The following is a 21,384-nucleotide window of genomic DNA, read 5'->3' as shown; positions in this document are numbered from 1 at the left end:
TTAACATGTTATGTTCATACAAATATTTACACGTTTCAACAACTGAAACAAACTGAACAAGTGCCACAGACATGTGACTAACAAAAATGCAATAATGTGTCCCTGAACAAAGTGGGGGTCAAAATCAAAAGTAACAGTCAGTATCTGGTGTGGCCACCAGCTGCATTAAGTACTGCAGTGCATTTCCTCCTCATGGACTGCACCAGATTTGCCAGTTCTTGCTGTGAGATGTTATCCCATTCTTCCACCAAGGCACCTGCAAAGTTCCCAGACATTTCTGGGGGGGAATGGCCCTAGCCCTCACCCTCTGATCCAACAGGTCCCGGACGTGCTCAATGGGATTGAGATCCAGGCTCTTCGCTGGCCATGGCAGAACACTGACATTCCTGTCTTGCAGGAAATCACGCACAGAACGAGCAGTATGGCTGGTGGCATTGTCATGCTGGAGGGTCATGTCAGGATGAGCCTGCAGGAAGGGTACCACATGAGGGAGGAGGATGTCTTCCTGGTAATGCACAGCGTTGAGATTGCCTGCAATGACAACAAGCTCAGTCCGATGATGCTGTGACACACTGCCCCAGACCATGATGGACCCTCCACCTCCAAATTGATCCCTTGCTCCTGTCTAGGCGTCTCACAGTACGGACATTGCAATTTATTGCCCTGGCCACATCTGCAGTCCTCATGCCTCCTTGCAGCATGCCTAAGGCACGTTCACGCAGATGAGCAGGGACCCTGAGCATTTTTTTTTCTCAGAATCAGTAGAAAGGCCTCTTTAATGTCCTACGTTTTCATAACTGTGACCTTAATTGTCTACCGTCTGTAAGCTGTTAGTGTCTTAATGACCGTTCCACAGGTGCATGTTCATTAATTGTTTATGGTTTATTGAACAAGCATGGGAAACAGTGTTTAAACCCTTTACAATGAAGATCTGTGAAGTTATTTTGATTTTTACGAATTATCTTTGAAAGACCGGGTCCTGAAAAAGGGACGTTTCTTTTTTTGCTGAGTTTATGTTTCTAGATTTCAGAGCTGGTGTTCGTCATCAAACTGTATAATCCATGGTAAACGCATTCAAAAATATAACACACGATAGACAAACTTTAGTCAAACCTAACTTTTATTCAAATAACGTGTACAGCTCTATGCTCTACAGTAAGCTAACACAGTAGTGCGGTAGAGACAGGGGTTGGGGTGCTCAGCAAGGGACCATATGATACAGCACACCTCGGGGTCTTGAGAGGAAGCGCCTTCAGAGTGTCTCACGGCATACATTATGTTGTATGCCAGAGGGAACGTATGAAGTGGTGCCTTTTTTATTGCTTGAAAAAACCAAAAATATCAAACAATATTATAACCAAATACTTATTAAAATGCCCATGTAGCGGACATGAGTCGGACTCGATGAGGTAATGGTGACACCCACTAGTATGAAATAATGTTGCGGATTTACCTCAGTGATCTCTGACTTTTGTCGGGATTGACCCCTGGGCGTCAATGGCAACAACAACAAAAAAATGGCTCATCAAAATGGAAGACATTCTCTGCAGGAGAAATGTATTCAAATGTCTCCCTCATCATAATTTTCTTCATGCCAGTGAGTAAATATATAGAGAAACATTTGAGGAAATGTGGAATTGGAAACCAGATAGAAGATAGAAGTGATATAGTATCTCAAAAGTCTTTACTTGATTCCTTGTGTCTGTTCTCTTTGACACCTCCTCAAAGCATCAGAAGGATAACAGAAAGAGGATAACATTGACAGAACTCAACACTAAGGCTTGCCTAATAAATCAGACTGATATGAATTATTGGTATACAGTCTGAAACAAAGTTTCCTTTCAAGCCAGAATCTAAAATAAAATTACTTTTGAACTTACTCTACCTGTTGTGAGGTTGGTCCTTCAGAACATCCACAGGTAAGCATTATTTACCCAACGTTTACCTGCCGTTGCAATTTCTATCACCTGGCACATTCGCAAATCCATGTAAACACCTGCAAGACTTCGGTTAGTATTCATTCATCTCGCGCATATTCCTTTGGTCTCGAGCAAACGAATATTGATTGCCACACACAGAGACCTGCGTTTTGAAGTTGGTTTACTAATTTTGATCAACTGAATGACCAACCCCACGCACAATTGGCTGAGTAAGTTCAAATATAATTGTATTCAACATCCGTGGCACTCAAGGGACGTTTCGTTTTTTTCTATGTAATTGTGAATGGCTGTGCTGTAACTCTAAGACAGAACACCAGGCAACTGTGTTGGGCCTCTTTGGCTCATCATTGTCATCATAAAACATCTTTCACCACAATCTGATTCAACAGGATATTAAAAGCTGTTTAGCATTTTGATTCATTAAGAATAAAGGGATAGTGTTTTTATTTGTTATTTATCTGTGATATAATATCGTATCAGCGTGTCACTCTTACACATTTCAATGTCCAAAATGTGTAAGATTTGAAGTGTCAGTCTTCTCTGTTCTTATTGCTTAGTTGTAGAGTATTTTGGACATGGCTGGCTCTAGCCACAGACCACATCTGTACCTACACCACTATAAGCACAGGTATATCACAGGTACATCATCCAAGGATGTTTGCTTTACACGAAAGCTTAACAGTCTGACTTCTAGTTCCCTAAGAATCACATGTGCTGTATAAAAACATTTTCAATGAGGATTGCCATGTTACTGTAATTTTGACATTGAATAGGGAATGTGTTCTCAGGAGCTGAGGAAATAGTGCACAGTCATGACAAATTGCTTGCCTGCAGGCTAAGGGTTAAATTACATTGACCATTAATCTGGGCACCATGGCAGAACCTCCTTGCATTTTTTTTTACACGGAAAGAACGCTGTGCCTATGGGACATGGGGCATCTTTTAGGGGGCTTGACAGCAATTGTTGCCAGCAACGGTAACCGTTGCAATTTATCAGTCGGTTACTTTTCAGTAATGAGACAGGTTCTTCTTACATTGTTGTTTTTTACAACGTTAAATGTCTGCACTAAATTCAACCCATCTTCACTTATTCAAAGGCATTCCATGACAATTCCTCCTCCAAATGCCTTATAGACAGATAAATACGGAAAATAACAATAGTTTTATAACATTATGTGATATAATAAACAATCAGTTAAATAAGTTTAAATATTAAGTTAAACAATTGTAATAAAACATATCCTTCTAATACCTTTTACAGTATTCCATTTTACTACATGTATATAATAATCCATAGATGACTCTTCCTGTGTGGTTCAGTTGGTATAGAACGGTGCTGCTAACGCTACGGTTGTGGGTTTGATTCCCACGGGGGACCAGTATGAAAACCTATACACTTACTTACTGTAAGTGTCTGCTAAATGACATTATTTTTTATGTCCTCCTTGTTATATTTAGTTATAATCAGACTATATATATGTGTGTGTATATGTACATTCATATAAGGGTTATGATATATTACCTACCGAGATAAACGGTTTAAAAATGTAAGAATCTGACATTGAATGTAAAATCCACCAATTTTATCAACTAAAAGCTCATAAAAAGTCAAATAGATTAGACTAAATCTTCAGATCCATTGACACCCCACGTCTTAATCTGTTTGGGTGCTATTCTGTCTCTACACCACTGGGGTCCGCCAAGTGCAACTCAATGTCATTGGCTGTTTCTATTGTGTCAAATAATGACTTTCAACAGATGCTGCCTCCACAGCTTGGAATCTACCGTGTATATAACCAATATGACCCTTTTACTTAAGAAACATTTTCTCCTCTCAGCTCTCTGAGACTTGAGACAAATCTGCCAGAAGGCCCTAACAACCCTTTTTGCTTGACTAGTAATAGTGAAATCAATAGTGAAATCAAATCAGCCATAAAAACACAAAGAATTCAAATCAAATCAAACACTCTTCTCTGTGTACGGTATTACAAACACCTCACAAAACCTGAGAGAAACATCTGGCCAAACTGGTCCCAATATATTATCACCCAAAAGTGTCCTGTTTATGCAAAGCATCTGCTAGATTACAACCTATTCCTATTTACCCAGGAACTCCAGTTTAACTCATCCAAAAGCTTCAACAATGTTTGAAGATATTCCCCTAGTGGTTTTGGGGCTGTGGTTGGCCCTGTCTGGGGGTATCGTTGGACGGGGCCACAGTGTCTCCCGACCCCTCCTGTCTCAGCCTCCAGTAATTATGCTGCAATAGTTTGTGTCGGGGGGCTAGGGTCAGTCAGTTATATCTGGAGTATTTCTCCTGTCTTATCCGGTGTCCTGTGTGAATTCAAGTATGCTCTCTCAATAATATCTCTCTATTTTTTCTCTTCTTTCTCTCTCTTTTCTTTCTTTCTCTCTCTCTTTCTCTCTTCTCCCAGAGAACCTGAGCCCTAGGACAATGCCTCAGGACTACCTCGCCTGATGACTCCTTGCTGTCCCCAGTCCACCTGGTCGTGTTGCTGCTCCATTTTCAACTGTTCTGCCTGTGACTATGGAACCCTGACCTGTTCAACGAACGTGCTACCCTGCTGTTTTCGACTCTCTCTCGACGGCACCTGCTGTCTCTAACTCTGAATGATCGGCTATTAATCCTGAGGTGCTGACCTGTTACACCCTCTACAACCACTGTGATCATTATTATTTGACCCTGCTGGTCATATATGAACGTTTGAACATCTTGGCCATGTACTGTTATAATCTCCACCCGGCATAGCCAGAAGAGGACTGGCCACCTCTCAGAGCCAGATTCCTCTCCAGGTTTCATCCTAGGTTTTCTGCCTTTCTAGGGAGTTTTTCCTAGCCACCGTGCTTCTACATCTGCATTGCTTGCTGTTTGGGGTTTTAGGCTGGGTTTCTGTGTAGCACTTTGTGACATCGGCTGATGTAAAAAGGGCTTTATGAATACATTTGATTGATTGTAATCCTGTGATCTAATATGTTTTTCGTTTTTTTAAAGTTCAGAGGCACATTTTATTTGAAACCCACTAAGATGTTTGTGTCAGGCCAGTGAACTAATGTTACTTTAAATGATTGTATAACATATATAGTGTGCTGTAGGCCTACCTATTGTATGACCAATGGAATAAAGAAAGATTCAGAGGGATAGGACGGCATGACTACCCCTCTTGGACCTGTGGGACCTTTGCCAGTGAAGGCCAACAATGAAGATCTGAAGATCAATCGAGTTCACAGCAAGGACATACACAGATGCAGATGCTCAAACGCTACCCAACTGTGACTCAGCGCAACAGAGGTCAGACACATTTTGTCTACAAGGGCAACCCAGTGTTGATTTATGGTTGGCCCTAAAACGACACAGTAGGGTAAGGTAATTGCACAGTAGGTGCTGTGGTCTAAGGCTACAGGCCATAGGTTAAACTAACCTCCACAAAGGACGCCACACTCGGATAAGGCCCCATAATAACGTTATATAGAGCGACGCCAGTGTAAATGCATTCAACTACATGATTCCACACATTGACGTGAAGTGATTTGTAACAACAACCCCCTTTGGGTGTTCGTACACCTGGAAGTTTGAGTTAATTCAGGTCATGTCAAAATGTATAATTATAAAAAGTGTCCATTATAGCAATACATCTAAATACCAGTCATTCGAGTTAATAGGATTATAATCAACAATGCTATATTAATTTCAGAATCAATTCCATCAAGGTGTAGGATAATGGGCAATTTACAGTATTAATAAAATCAGACGGTCATAGGGATGATGATTACAATTATTATGATGATAGTAATGATGATGCTAGTGATGATGATGCATTTCTAGGGATGGTCACAGTGGGGCTAGCTATTCAGCCTTGATCTGACCAGCCAGCAGTTGGCGCTGTGGCCGTGGCTGCCATTCTAGGAGGAGCTCCATCCTGGGGCTCCATTGGCCCCTCTCCACCCCCCTCCTCCTCCCCTCTTTCCCCCACCAGAGGAGGCTGTCTGTGGGCCGGGGAGTGGGAATGCCTGGCCCTGGACCTGTGGTGTCTGCGGTGAGGGTGGAGGAACAGCGCTGGGTCAGGCATGGCGGTGGGCTCTGCGGGACCCATCACCTTCTCCTGGGGGACACACTCCCTGGCCCTCTCCGCCCGGAGCTGGTGCCCTGATGTGGCCCTGCTGCCCCTGCGTTTAGGCTTTACCACAGGGGAGGCTATGGCGGAGCTGGCGTTGGAGGCATTGGAGAAACCGGAGGGCGACTGAGGAGAAAATGGAGAAAAGGTGGCGGTGTCCCACTCAGCTGCTTGGCTGTACTGGAGCCCAGGGGGTTTCCCATAATGATCCCTATTCTCCCTGTTCTCCCTGAGGGCCTGCTGCCTCTGCTGCAGTCTCTGGTGGTGCAGTTTCTGGCGGGCGGCGTGCAGCTGGAAGGAGAGGTAGGCTGCCGCCTCGGTCTGCTTCTGCAGCTCTGTGTTGAGCACCGTGGAGCGGTGGCTGCGGCTCTTCAGCTCGTCCAGGAAGCGGCGCTCCTTGTCCTTGAGGTTAGCCCGCAGCGCGCCTACCAGCGCCCCCTTGTGAATCAGCTCTTTACGCAGCTCTCCCAGGGTGCACTGCTGCTCGGCCAGGCGATCTTCGACCTCCAGACAGCGGGCCTCCAGCTGCTCTTCCTCCTCCGCCAGGTCTGAGGACAGACACACAAAAACACAAACAGATAAGCACACACAAGTCAAATCATCAGAGATTCACAGACAGATGAGTAACATACAGACAGAAAAACAAGCAGCTGCCAGATTTACATTAAGGGCAGTGTGTACTTGGCATCTATTACCCATGCTGACATATTACCCACACATAGCACTCCTAACCCCATCCCCCAACCCCCTGTTCATCTGGACATAGGACCAGAGAACAGAGCATAGAGCACATACAGAGAAATAACACACAGCCTGGATATGATCCAGTCATTCAAATGGATATGAAATGAAATAATGACCAGAGCTTGCTGCTTTCAATCACCAATTTACCCTCAATGCACATTTGTGGATAATCTGGCAGATAGGAAATGGTATGTGGGTTTAGGGATTGCCTGGACAAAGGCAGAAGACTGAGCACATATGTGCAAAGGATTACAGAGCCATTGAGGAAATCCCTGCCAGTAGCCACCACCCAATCCCTACCAACCACGGCATGGCCACTGGCAGGATGTGCCATCTGCTGCCACTTACCCACTATAGAGAGAGATTGAAGATAGCAGACTGGCAGACTGCTCACGTGCAGTGGTGGTGTGATTGGAGGGGAAGGAAGGTGATTGTTTTGGTGGGTTGGTGGCCGATATTTAATTCAATCTAGTAACATAATAACTTATTTCCCAGTGGACAAAATTGGCTGCACTGATGTCATCATTACACCAGGAATTGGCAGTGATAACATCATTGCATCCAGTTTTAACCGCCAGTTTAAAATCATTGTACAACATTTTCAGGGGTTTTTGGTCAAACCTACGGTTCTCCATCACATTGAAATCCCTCTAGTAGGAAAAAAGCCTTAGTCAGACCTAACTGTAGCTGTACTGTAGCTGTGGATTTGGGCTTAGACAGCTGTGCAAAGGGAGAGGAATTACACCACAGCCTCTGGTATGCTGGTTGACCCAAGAATTAGGTCAAAGAAGACGGATGGGAAGGAAGAATCCCCCAAAAAGAGAAGCAAACGGTGCTGTGATTAGTTGAAACTTTGATATGAAATCCTTGTAAAATGATCAGTAGAGATATTTGTTAGGCCTTTATTAGGACTGCTGCATTACGTTTAAAATAGGAGGAACCTGATATTCATATAAGTAGCCATTCCTTCCTCTATCTCCTTTCTCACCCTCCTCTCTTTCTCTTGTTCTTCTCTCCTCTCATCCCTCTTAATCCCTCTCTCTGTACCAGTCTCTCTCATTCCATACCTCTTTCTCCATCCCTCTATCTTAATTCTTCTCCCGATCCCAATCACTATTTTACAGATTTTTCTTTCTCTGTCTCTGTTTCTCCCCTCCCTCCCTTCATGTCTCCCTCCCCTCCCCCTCTCCCTGGGTAACCCCAGCTCTCTCTCTCCTGGGTGTAGTTCTCCCTGGTCTCTGTCTAACTGTCACCCACTAGACCAGGGTGGTGAGGTCATGCTCCAAATATAGAAAATGCTATGTAATCTAATCTCCATTTCTCCATCCTTTTCCCCTCCCCCGTTCTCTCTCGCTCTCCCTCTTTCTCTCTCCCTCTTTAGTACTTTATCAATCTCTCTCTTTCTCTCTCTCCCCTCTCTCTCACTCCCTCTTTACCACTTTCTCTGTCTCTCTCTTTCTCTTACTGTCCCTCTAACACTTTCTTGTGCCCCCCTAACTGTACCATCCTCCCTTGTCACTCCACCTCTCTGTCTCAGCAAACAGACTGTAATTGGATCCCTCCACCAGGGCACAGAGGCACATGAGAGGGGAGTAAAAATGGATGGATCAATTTGCGAGGATGGAGGAGTGGGGGGGCTGTGGCAGAGTGATAGAGCAAGGGATGGACTGCTCTGGAAAAAGAGGGGGGTCCTGGGCTGCAGATGGGCATGACCCCCCCATCTCCTCCTTTCTTTCTCTCCACCACCCTTCCCTCCCATCCCCTCTGTCTCTGTAATTATCTAAGCTAAGATATTAGCATAATATCCATCTTGTATCTAGACATTCCAATTCAACAAACAACCTATTAAGGTGCATACACAGCCTTTTGTCTGATGGTTCATGTTCATATTCATGAACTCTGCTGCCAATCTACCCAATGCCCATCCTCCTATATGTTTTTCCTGGTAACAGCAGATCAAAAGCCATAAAATGTCAATCCCCTATATGATGATTGTTTTGGAATATGGTCTTTCTGGGAGAGGGAGAAGGGAGAGATTGTTTGGGGAGGTCGATCACAGGGATGTCCGTTGGGGGATGGGTAAAGTGAGGGTTACTGCCATGAGGGTGAGATGGGGAGTTGGGGTGATGAGCCAAAGAGGACAAACAGTCAGTGTCACAAAGCCAAGCTTGGAGAGAGAGGGGGGAAGAGAGAGAGAAAGAAAGAGAGACACAGAACTTACCCAGTTCACTCTTGCCTGGAGGCTTCACATTCAGCTCAGATGTCAACTCTGAGAAAACAGAGACAAGAAATGAGACATCAGTGAGACAGAGACATGAATGAGTAATGTGTGAGACAGAAATTAGTCATATGAGTAAGTCTAGGAGACAGATAGGAATTTAAAAATATAAAAGAAAGGAATGCGGGGATGTGTCTCATTCAAAGACTAAATGCTAAAACTGATCGAAACTAGGGATTCATATTTTCACAAAAATCGACAAAGTTTCAATACCAGGAATAATTCATATTTAACCCGAGAGTCTCAGGGAAATAACGCAAAAATCGGAAGTGCCATCATAGCCGCGGGAAGTGCTGCAGCACCCCCTGATAAATCACCCCAAAAATACTAAACTGTTGTGCACTAGGTCTTTATTACTCCTGTATGAGTGGAGCAAAATACTCTTCAACAGAATATTTCCTCAACACTCATATGGGCAGCAAGTCGGCCTTGGCTATGAGTCAGCGCAGAGAAGCAGGGGAAATGTTATTGTTATTGATAATGCAACCTATGGATTACAGAATAAAGATAGGGATTTTCATGCAAGACAGGAATCAGGATTTTAGGTTTCACTAGGATTGGGACTGGATAGGAAAATATCCTAGGCTCTAGGACAGAAGACTACATTTTCCTCATGCCTCCCCGAATTGTTTACAGACTTCATGTCTGTGACAGAGATGCCTATGTAGTGAATTGTGTATAAGCCTACCAAATTTGTGACTTTCTGAAGATTCACCATGACAGCTAAAAGAGGCACACGTTATTTTGTAGTCAAAAGGCTTATAGTAGAGGTTTCCTGTAGGGTTTAACTGCATTCGGGTTGCGTGTGCAGTCCGGCAGTGCATACACTTTGAATTTATGGCGACTTTGTGTGAAGTCAATGCGCTAGATAGACTAAAAGCTTCATTGACAATTTGTTTGGATAATCTGCTGTTTTGTTTTTTGCTGATCTGACACTGCGCATGTGAAGGGCCTGCATTAGTGCTAACATTGATCTGACACTGTGCATGTGAAGGGCCTGCATTAGTGCTAACATTGATCTGACACTGTGCATGTGAAGGGCCTGCATTAGTGCTAACATTGATCTGACACTGCGCATGTGAAGGGCCTGCATTAGTGCTAACATTGATCTGACACTGTGCATGTGAAGGGCCTGCATTAGTGCTAACATTGATCTGACACTGTGCATGTGAAGGGCCTGCATTAGTGCTAACATTGATCTGACACTGTGCATGTGAAGGGCCTGCATTAGTGCTAACATTGATCTGACACTGCGCATGTGAAGGGCCTGCATTAGTGCTAACATTGATCTGACACTGTGCATGTGAAGGGCCTGCATTAGTGCTAACATTGATCTGACACTGCGCATGTGAAGGGCCTGCATTAGTGCTAACATTGATCTGACACTGTGCATGTGAAGGGCCTGCATTAGTGCTAACATTGATCTGACACTGTGCATGTGAAGGGCCTGCATTAGTGCTAACATTGATCTGACACTGTGCATGTGAAGGGCTAGTGCATTAGTGCTAACATTGGGGGGAAATTGTGTCATTTTTCATGTCTTTCATTGAATTTTTTCAGGAAATGTGAAGTGTTCTCGGGACAGTCCCGGGATCCCTGTTACCCATGTTCATCTCTACTTGTAATTGTAGTGCTATTGAAGTAGCCTAGTGGTTAGAGTGTTGGGCCAGTTACTGAAAGGTTGCAAGTTCAAATCCCAGAGCTGACAAGGTAAAAATCTGTTGTCCTGCCCCCTAGGCCGCCATTGAAAAAGAAATAGTTAAATAAAGGTTTAAAAAAGTGTTGCTATTGAATATGTCCAATATATTTGTTTGCACCTAGTCTGTCAAGTAACTTGATTGCAGACAGTTCAAACAGACATGATTAGGGCCTTGTGTAGACTGGGCATACAGTAATCACATTGAGTTAAACTGATTCTGTTTATCTGGGTGGACTCTAAGCACTTCTCCAGTCAGCACAGACAGACGCCATGCTTGGGTTGCCCTCAAGGACAAAGACTAAAATATACTGTGCAGTATTTATTTTCTTTCCCTGCCCATGCCCTCTCACTCACATGAATAGACAGTTTACCTCCCAAAATAAGCACAGTAAATCCTTTAACCTATCACCCTTCTTTGCTTGCTCAGCAAATCCCACCAACCTCCACAGAGAGAGAGAGAGAGAGAGAGAGAGAGAGAGAGAGAGAGAGAGAGAGAGAGAGAGAGAGAGAGAGAGAGAGAGAGAGACAGACAGACAGACAGACAGACAGACAGACAGACAGACAGACAGACAGACAGACAGACAGACAGACAGACAGACAGACAGACAGACAGACAGACAGACAGACAGAAAGAAAGAAAGAAAGAAAGAAAGAAAGAAAGAAAGAAAGAAAGAAAGAAAGAAAGAAAGAAAGAAAGAAAGAAAGAAAGAAAGAAAGAAAGAAAGAAAGAAAGAAAGAAAGAAAGAAGGAAAGAAAGAGAAAGGGATGATGAAAGAGAAAGAGGAGGAGGATAATAGATGAACCACAGCAGAGAGGAGGAATCATACCCTCTGACTACCAGGAACAGGAAGGTATTGACCTGTGGTTCCCTTTCATGGAAACCCTGGCTGTAGTGGGGAGAGGATTCACTGAGGTAAACCTGCTCTGTTAAAGTTAATAGTCCCAAGGAACTATTGTGCTGAGAGACTAGTACAGTAGGCTACATTGAGTTTGTATCTAAGATTTGATGGCTATAGCATCTCTGCTGTGTATAAGCCTAGTCTGTCAGTCAAACCATAACACCATGTGGTGATGCCCTTTACAACAGTAGGAGAGCTGAGGGCAGAGAAGAGATGCATCGATAGGGATGCTTCATGGCCTTCTTGGCTACATCTTGTTTTGCAGTGAGGGCTCCCTCTGCATGGCTTGCAGTAATACTGCTGTTGTAAAGAGGGTCACAGTCTACTCCACTAGTCTAATTTGATCTGACCACCCCTTCTCTCTCTCCCTCTCTCTCTCTCTCTCTCTCTCTCTCTCTCTTGCTCTCTGGATCTGTTCTTTGCTGCTGACGTGTCAAGTGGACAGAGCTGAGCCTCCTTCATATTGGTTATGACATCTGTCTATGGATTATATATGATGTGTGTGTGTGAGAGAGAGATAGAGTGTATTAATTCTGTAATGGATTCTGTCCCACATCGCTTGCCACAAAGCCTGATTAAATACATACCACACCATACATTAGTCACTGACAGGAAATTATGTAATTATGTGTGTGTGATTGTGATGTATAGACGCACCGGTGCATCGTTTCTGCAAGGACAGGATCTCCAGGTGTAGGCCATGCAGTAGGGTGAGATGTTCCTGTCTGAGAAACACTGTACTCCTCTCAACACTCTTCATCTGCATGTCCAAGGTGGAGCCTGTAGGTTCCATGATGACACACCTGTCCTGCACCCTGCACAGAGAACGGGGTCACAGGGCGTTAATTAAGCAATAAGGCACTAGGAGGTGTGGTATATGGCCAATATACCACAGCTAAGGTCTGTTCTTACGCACAATGCAACGTGGTTTATAATGGATGTCTTGAGCCCTGAATGCTGATTGGCTGACATCCGTGGTATATCAGACTGTATACCACAGGTATGACAAACCATTTATTTTTACTGTTCTAAATAAGTTGGTAACCTGTTTTTAATAGCAGTAAGGCACCTCGGGGGTTTGTGGTATATGGCCAATATCCCATGGCTAAGGGCTGTATCCAGGCACTCCACATTGCGTTGTGCGTAAGAACAGCACTTAGCCGTGGTATATTGGCCATATATATACCACTTAGTGCCTTGTGGCCTAATTATACCTGCGTGTGTATAAGTGTCACTTTTCTGCTACTAATGATGAACAATAATAAAAGGATTACAAATGTGTGTGTGTGTGTGCGTGCGTGCACGTGCGTGCGTGCGCGCGTTTGTGTGTAATGATGCATTTGCAGTATCTTTCCCCCTTCTTTATTGCACTTCCCTGTAGGTTAATTATTTAATGTTACTTTATAATGCAGTTTAGAATACCACCCGACATACATTTTCCTTAAGCATTACAACAAGAGAAACACCGAAGTCTCCATGTATTCCAAGATAAATAAAAACCCACATTGATTGATGATGGTGATGTCAGGCAAGATAACATGTGTATGAGTTCACCATTGAGGTCATGCGGTAAAAGGGTCATCGATCACCCAATAGAGAGATGGGAGAAACCAACGCAACATGTTTGGTAGGTTACGGTATGTTGACAGTCCTAAGACGAGTATAATTCAATTTATCAATAGATCACATGCCTACAATACACTCAATAGATGTGGAAATGTTATGAAAATGATCCATGCTTACCGTGCTATTTTAGATAATTTTGAACGGAGTCCCACAGAATTACTATATGAAATTCATAAGATCTATAAACAAGTTCTTCGATCCATACATGATTGTTTTCCAGGAATGTTCCAAAACCATTTATACTATTCGTCCAATAATTGAGCTCAATTCAACATTATCTGCCGACGACAACGTTGTATCAAGGACGAAAGACGACGAATCTATCAAGGATAGCCTGTATGCAGAAAAAAAATCAGCGACGCATCACACAACGGTCCTGGGAGGCTACAACAGGATAAATATATATTCCTTACTGCCGCACCATATCGCTGCGTCAGTCAATGTTATTGCAAAAATAATACTCATAACAAGGTCACCATAAGCAAGTAGATTGTAGCCTACATCTGTGTAACATATTGAAACGGAGCGCGATACATTTCGACAGGCGCAGCATCCCTCTCCTCCCTAGTCTGTTGGGTTGCGCTGGTTGAGCTGGTACTGTAGGCTACTGTCGTATGATGAAAACAAGACATCGTGACCGGAACACGCGAGATGATCGTACGACTAGACTGCAGCTTGTTGTAAGAAGTGGCCGTACCCAATATCGACTTTTGCCAGGATCGATATAGCAGTAGTCCGAAGGTAGAGACAGGACAGGAGAGCCTTTATTATGAATATTAAAATGACTGTACTTTTGGTTAGACAAATGTTGGGGTGGCACCAAAGCCTGCTTATTCCAGCCAGGTCTCTTACGATATCAAATGGGCTACTTTGAGAAGGGGGGGGGGGCAATGTCTTGCTAGGCTTGACGGATAGGCCTAGCTGTTAAGACTATAGGGAAATGATCTACGTTTCTAAATAGTTTCTCAACATTTGGCATAATAATTAGGCTTAATTGGCCATGAATTAAGTCTGTCAATCATTGAGTCAACCTGGTCTCAGAGCATTTAGTATTTTTCTTTACGTTAATCCGAGACCCTACATTTAGTATGAAGTATGATATGCTACATTTGGTATGATATTTATTAATTTGTGAATGTCCATCACCCATTCATATGATATGTTACAAATTACAATTCGTATTATATGTTACGAATTTGCAAAGCGTACAATATGTTATCAATTTGCTAAATGTATGATATCTTTACGAATTCAAGCTAGGTGGCTAAGGTTAGCTAGTTGGCAAACGTTAGCTATGCTAGGGTTAAGGTTAAGTTTAGTGTTAGCTAAAAGGGTTAATGTTAGGGTTAGGGAGGGTTAGCTAAGATGCTAAGTAGTTGCTAAGTAGCTAAAAAGTAGTAGGTAGTTGAAAAGTTGCTAAAGTTGTCCGAGATGAGATTCAAACCTTTGGGTTGCTTGATGTTTGTGTTATATGCTCACCCCGACCAATCATCTGTCTTATGTAACCATATCTAACATAACATATCATACTAATTTGGGTGTCCCGGATTTACCTTTACTAATGTTACGTCTAGTCTATGAGACCAGGCTGTGATATTGAGTTACTGATGCCTCAAAGATGTTGGAAAACATCTGCACCCTGTAACGTAGCTCTAGAGCATGGCGCTTGTAACGCCAGGGTAGTGGGTTCGATCCCCGGGCATGGCTTTGGATAAAAGCGTCTGCTTCCAACTCACACCCTCAAACATGTATTTCCCCTGAACGCAGATCCCAATGACCTGAATTCTGATCACCTGTTCACACATCTGTATGTCATTATCCCACACTATTTAGTTCAGTTCTTTGCACCCCATCACTGTGAGGTGTTGTTTGTTTTGTGACACACAGCTTTTTGAGTGCTGGGTTTCCCATGAATGATAGGCGTTGTTAGCGAGGCAGGCAAAAACTATTCCCTGCCTGTACTTTATCAGATTTCCTGTTATCTCCCTATTGCCTGATCTCCCGGACGATGTTACTAGCCTTTTCCCTGCCTGTACTGTTGCACTTTTGGACCCCCTGTGTATGACCTTCTGCCTGCCCCTGGACCCAGCTACCTTCCTCCTCCTGTGTATGACCTTCTGTCTGCCCCTGGACCCAGCTACCTGCAACCTCCTGTGTATGACCTTCTGCCTGCCCCTGGACCCAGCTACCTGCCTCCTCCTGTGTATGACCTTCTGCCTGCCCCTGGACCCAGCTACCTTCCTCCTCCTGTGTATGACCTTCAGCCTGCCCCTGGACCCAGCTACCTTCCTCCTCCTGTGTATGACCTTCTGCCTGCCCCTGGACCCAGCTACCTTCCTCCTCCTATGTATGACCTTCTGCCTGCCCCTGGACCCAGCTACCTGCCTCCTCCTGTGTATGACCTTCTGCCTGCCCCTGGACCCAGCTACCTTCCTCCTCCTGTGTATGACCTTCTGCCTGCCCCTGGACCCAGCTACCTGCCTCCTCCTATGTATGACCTTCTGCCTGCCCCTGGACCCAGCTACCTGCCTCCTCCTGTGTATGACCTTCTGCCTGCCCCTGGACCCAGCTACCTGCCTCCTCCTGTGTATGACCTTCTGCCTGCCCCTGGACCCAGCTACCTGCCTCCTCCTGTGTATGACCTTCTGCCTGCCCCTGGACCCAGCTACCTTCCTCCTCCTGTGTATGACCTTCAGCCTGCCCCTGGACCCAGCTACCTTCCTCCTCCTGTGTATGACCTTCTGCCTGCCCCTGGACCCAGATACCTGCCTCCTGTGGTCCTTTGCAATAAACACCTGGTGCGCCCTGCGCTTGTAACCAGATCTCTGTCTTCCCCCGTGTTCATTACTCAACCACTGATGGAACGAATACACAAAATCATTTCCAATGTTATGTTTTTTATTTTCAGATTAAAATACTAAATATCTGTTACATTGGAATCTTATTAATTAATTACAAAACCCCAATTAATTTAAAAAAAACAGAATAAAAAAACAAAATTATCATCCTATACATAGTTTAGACAAGATTGTATGACATGATCTACTCAGGGGGAAAGGCAGATAGGCTTAAACATACACAGGTACCTGCCAAAATAATGGAAACACTTAAGTAAATGAAAGGGAAAGGTGCATAGGTGCAATGAAAGGGAAAGGTGCATAGGTGCAATGAAAGGGAAAGGTGCATAGGTGCAATGAAAGGGAAAGGTGCATAGGTGCAATGAAAGGGAAAGGTCAGTTGTACAATTGAATGCATTCAACTGAAATGTGTCTTCCGCATCTAACCCAACCCCACTGAATCAGAGAGGGATGAAATGTATATTGAAAGCAGGTGCTTCCACACAGGTGTGGTTCCTGAATGATTTCATAAGCAATGAACATCTCATCATGCTTAGGACCATGTATAATAAAAAGGCTGGCCAAGTTATTCTTTTGCCTTTTATTTTGGCTACCATGGCTATGCCCCCATAGGATGACAATGCCTCAAATCTTCAGGGCATGAATGGTCGCTGAATGGTTTGATGAGCATGAAAACGATGTAAACCATACGCCATGGCCCCACTGTCACCAGATCTCAAACCAATTGAAAACGTATGGGAGATTCTGGAGTTGTGCCTGAGACAGAGTTTTCCACCGCCATCAACAAAACACAAAATTATGGAATATCTGTTGTGTTGTGACAAGGTATACAGAAGATAGCCCTATTTTGGTCCATATTACGGCAAGAACAGCTCAAATAAGCAAAGAGAAATGACAGTCCATCATTACTTTAAGACATGAAGGTCAGTCAATTTGGAAAATTTCAATAACTTTAAAAGTTTCTTCAGATGCAAAACTATCAAGCGCTATGATGAAACTGGCTCTCCACATGAATGGAAGACCCAGAGTTACCTCTGCTGCAGAGGATAAGTTACCAAACTCAGAAATTGCAGCCAAATAAATGCTTCAGAGTTCATGTAACAGACACATCTCAACATCAACTGTTCAGAGGAGACTGTGTGAATCAGGCCTTCTTGGTTGAATTTCTGCAACAAAACCTCTACTAAAGGACACCAATAATAAGAAAAGACTTGCTTGGGCCAAGAAACATGAGTAATGGACATCAGATCAGTGGAAATCTGTCCTTTGGTCTGGAGTCCAAATTGGAGATTTTTGGTTCCAACCGCCGTGTCTTTATGAGACACTGTGTGGGTGAACGGATGACCTCTGCATGTATATTTCCCACCATAAAGCATGGAGTAGGAGGTCTTATGGTATGAGGGTGCTTTGCTGGTGACACTGTCTGTGATTTATTTTGGGCAGCCCAGCTGTTTTTAGAGAAGATTGAATTGCAAGGTATGCTATATGTGTAGGATATGCTGTGTTGGCTAATATGTACATGACTGTTCAAAAGTTTGGGGTCACTTAGAAATGTCCTTGTTTTTGAAGAACAAAAGAATGGTCCATTAAATTAATCAGAAATACAGTGTAGACATTGTTAATGTTGTAAATTACTATTGTAGTTGGAAAAGGCAGATTTTTTAATGGAATATCTACATAGGCGTACAGAGGCACATTATCAGCAACTATCACTCCCGTGTTCCAATGGCACGTTGTGTTAGATAATCCAAATGTTTCATTTAAAAGGCTAATTGATCATTAGAAAACCCTTTTGCAATTATGTTAGCACAGCTGAAAACTGTTGTTCTCATTAAAGAAGCAATAAAACTGTCCTTCTTTAGACTAGTTGAGTATCTGGAGCATCAGCATTTGTGGGTTCGATTACAGGCTCAAAATGGCTAGACAAAAATAACTTTCTTCCGAAACTCATCAATCTATTCTTGTTCTAAGAAATGAAGGCTATTCCATGTGAGAAATTGCCAAGAAACTGAAGATCTGGTACCACGCTGTGTACAACTCCATTCACAGATCAGCGCAAACTGGCTCTAACCAGAATTGAAAGAGTAGTGCACAACTGAGCAAGAGGACAAGTACAGTCCTCAACTGGCAGCTTCATTAAATAGCACCCGCAAGACACCAGTCTCAAAGTCAACATTGAAGAGGCGACTCCGGGATGCTGGCCTTCTAGGCAGAGTTGCAAAGATAAAGCCATATCTCAGACTGGCCAATAAAAATAAAATATTAATATGGGCAAAAGAACACAGACACTGGACAGAGGAACTCTGCCTAGAAGGCCAGCATCCCGGAGTCGCCTCTTCACTGTTGACGTTGAGACTGGTGTTTGCGGGTACTATTTAATGAAGCTGCCAGACCAGAGGTGGCAGAACGGAGTGCTCGGGTTGGAGTATAGGGTTTGAGCATAGCCTGAAGGTAGGGAGGGGCAGATCCTCTTGCTGCTCCATAGGCAAGTACAATGGTCTTGTAGTTGAGGGGCATGGGAGTTCTGACTGGTTCCAAGTTTGGCGAATTTGCCTGAGCAGAGTGTTGAAATATACTTATGAGAAAATGTGAAAGAACTGAAGGTGCCAACAAATTTTCCGGTCATCATAAGAATGTTGTACTCTCATATATTTAACAAAAAATCAGCTCCTCCCTCGACGGGGATCGACCAACTTCACGTTTTTTGGCTTCGCCCCACCACTTATGCAACACTGTAAGTATTGTCGTATCCTTTATTACCAAAGTTACAAAAGACTACAACAATATACAGACACTTACCAACCATCTAGGCCACAATGGTACTTTACAATTATAATGGCAAATAGCAATAACAGTATGTCATTCCTGGTATCATATCATTACAAAACAGCACACAATATAAAGCTCACAAGTTAATGCAAGTTTCAGATATTTACCATCATAACTGAAGGTTAAGCTGCTAGAAAATAAACAAATATAGCACATACATATACGTGGCGAACAAGTGAAGTTCATTCAAGAGTCTTTTCGCGAAAAAAGGCAACTTTTGAATTGAAACAAATGACTGTTTTTATAGACAAATCTTCAGCCCTTCATTGACTCTCTGTTGTTAGGGAGGTCTATTCAAGCAGCTGAAGCAAGCTTGTTAATTATTCTTTGTTAATTAGCTTCATATCAAACATCATTAGTGTCTTTTCATTGTCGATAGTAGGTACAGTATAGCAGTGTGTTGCCATTGGTAGGGTCATCTAATTTTGCTATTCTCATCATACTATTCCATCAAGAATTGGTCAAATAGAATTACTGCTTGGATGTAACCAAAACGTGCACCCACATCAGCCCTTGCAGGGTAAGACTGCCCACCCCTGCAATAGTGGATGTATTTAGTCAGAGAGCAAAATAAGCAAAAAGCAAAAAAGAATAAAGTCTCTTTCCAAAAGACCCTCATGGATGTTCTAGACTCAGGGAAACAGGCAGAACACCTCACTGGTTACAGAAACACCACAATGCCCAACAGCTTATACACCACATACTGTAGCTAGCAATCCATGTATCTCTAGCTAGCAATCCATGTATAAACAATATTATTCCAAGGGTTAACTGTGTTCATTAACAATATTTATACTTTTATTCACCCTTGACAATTAATCCACATTTTTTTAGAGTACAAATAAATTACAAATATAAAAACATTTAATTAAATAAAAACAGGAACAAAACATAGAAATACATCTTGTTATAAAATCTTCAGCGCAACAATACCGAAGTGCCGGAGTGGTGCCACACTTTCCCATCCCTAACAAACACAGCTGATTAAACTCATTTCATTCTAAACTGAAGATCATGATTAGGTGATTCTAATTATTTTTTTGTATATATATTTTTTTGTTAGTTGCCTTTTTCTCCCCAATTTCTTGTCCCATCACTGCAACTCCTGTATGGACTCGGGAGAGGCGTGCATCCTCCGAAACAGAACCCAACTAAGCCGCACTGCTTCTTGACACAATGCCCGCTTAACCCGGAAGCCAGTCACACAAATGTGTCGGAGGAAACACCGTACACCTGACTGTGTCAGCATGCATGCACCCGGCACAGAAGTCGCTAGAGCGCAATGGGACAAGGAGATCCCTGCCAGCCAAACCCTCCCCTAACCCGGACGACGCTGGGTCAATTGTGCACCACCCCATGGGTCTCCAGGTCACAGCCAGAGCCTGGACTCAAACCAGGATCTCTAGTGGCACAGCTAGCACTGCAATGCCTTAGACCACTGCGCCACTCGGGAGGCCCATGATTAGGTGATTACTGGAGTCAGGTGTGTTAGCTGGTGGGAAAGTGTGATATCAATCAGGACTGGAGCTAATCAATCAGGACTGGAGGTTGAAGTTGCCCTTTTAGGCACAAATCCAGGATTAGTTCACCTGTCCCATATCCTTCCTTAGAGACTGTAAGGAACCCAACCCCTGACCTAGATTATGAATCTATGGAGAATGCTGCCTCCTTCAGGCCAAATCTGTAAATGACACATCAATGACCACCACCCCACGTGAGTCATCAGACACCAGCCTAATGGCCCGTGGGGCTGGATGTCATTAGTGATGTCATTAGCTGGTGGGCGTGGGAAGACCTTTGTCTCTTGGTTGTCAAGGTGAATGTGTGAACCTAGAATTGACGGGTACACTCTAGACTTAAAAAGCAATCTCCAAATTGACTAACATAGCAGCTGTTGCCTCTGTGTGTGTGTGTGTGTGTGTGTGTGTGTGTGTGTGTGTGTGTGTGTGTGTGTGTGTGTGTGTGTGTGTGTGTGTGTGTGTGTGTGTGTGTGTGTGTGTGTGTGTGTGTGTGTGTGTGTGTGTGTGTGTGTGTGTGTGTGTGTGTGTGTGTGTGTGTGTGTGTGTGTGTGTGTGTGTGTGTGAGAGAGAGAGAGAGAGAGAGAGAGAGAGAGAGAGAGAGAGAGAAACCCAATCTGAAGTCAGCCTTGTTGTTTGGTTAGCAACCAAACAGTTTTGATGAATACCAACATGCCACTTCTATATCTTCTATTCTTAATTTGGATGATTTATTATTCTTCTGGTTGAAACATTAAAGACTTCAACAACCGAACAACCAGTCAAGTTCATCAACCTTCAAATAAAAAGGCCAATTTCTTTTTTACCGGTTTGTAATTGGCAACAAGACAGCTGAACCCTTACAACATAGATAGCAAAGCT

The 21,384-nt window shown here is 43.5% G+C and overlaps 1 protein-coding gene across 1 annotated transcript; it reads right to left on the bottom strand.

Moving 5' to 3' along the window:
- Window positions 1-4,798: 4,798 nt before the first annotated feature.
- LOC124006290 lies at window positions 4,799-14,124 on the bottom strand. Its single transcript, XM_046316209.1, has 4 exons — window positions 13,437-14,124; window positions 12,351-12,508; window positions 9,039-9,086; window positions 4,799-6,621 (listed from the first exon to the last, which is right to left on the bottom strand). The coding sequence occupies exons 2-4, from the start codon at window positions 12,484-12,486 to the stop codon at window positions 5,810-5,812; spliced, it is 996 nt and encodes a 331-aa protein (XP_046172165.1). The 5' UTR covers window positions 12,487-12,508; window positions 13,437-14,124; the 3' UTR covers window positions 4,799-5,809.
- Between the last annotated feature and the right edge of the window lie 7,260 nt (window positions 14,125-21,384).

The sequence above is a fragment of the Oncorhynchus gorbuscha genome, linkage group LG19, assembly GCF_021184085.1.
Source record: "Oncorhynchus gorbuscha isolate QuinsamMale2020 ecotype Even-year linkage group LG19, OgorEven_v1.0, whole genome shotgun sequence".
Classification (NCBI taxonomy): Eukaryota; Metazoa; Chordata; class Actinopteri; order Salmoniformes; family Salmonidae; genus Oncorhynchus; species Oncorhynchus gorbuscha.
This window is presented reverse-complemented; position numbering and strand designations above follow the sequence as displayed.

Excerpts from the sequence above, each read along its gene's own strand:
- LOC124006290 (XM_046316209.1), bottom strand. The coding sequence starts at position 12,486 with ATGGAACCTACAGGCTCCACCTTGGACATGCAGATGAAGAGTGTTGAG. Across the intron at positions 9,087-12,350 it reads CTTGCAGAAACGATGCACCG|AGTTGACATCTGAGCTGAAT; the intron begins GTGCGTCTATAC and ends CTGTTTTCTCAG. Across the intron at positions 6,622-9,038 it reads TCCAGGCAAGAGTGAACTGG|ACCTGGCGGAGGAGGAAGAG; the intron begins GTAAGTTCTGTG and ends GTCTGTCCTCAG.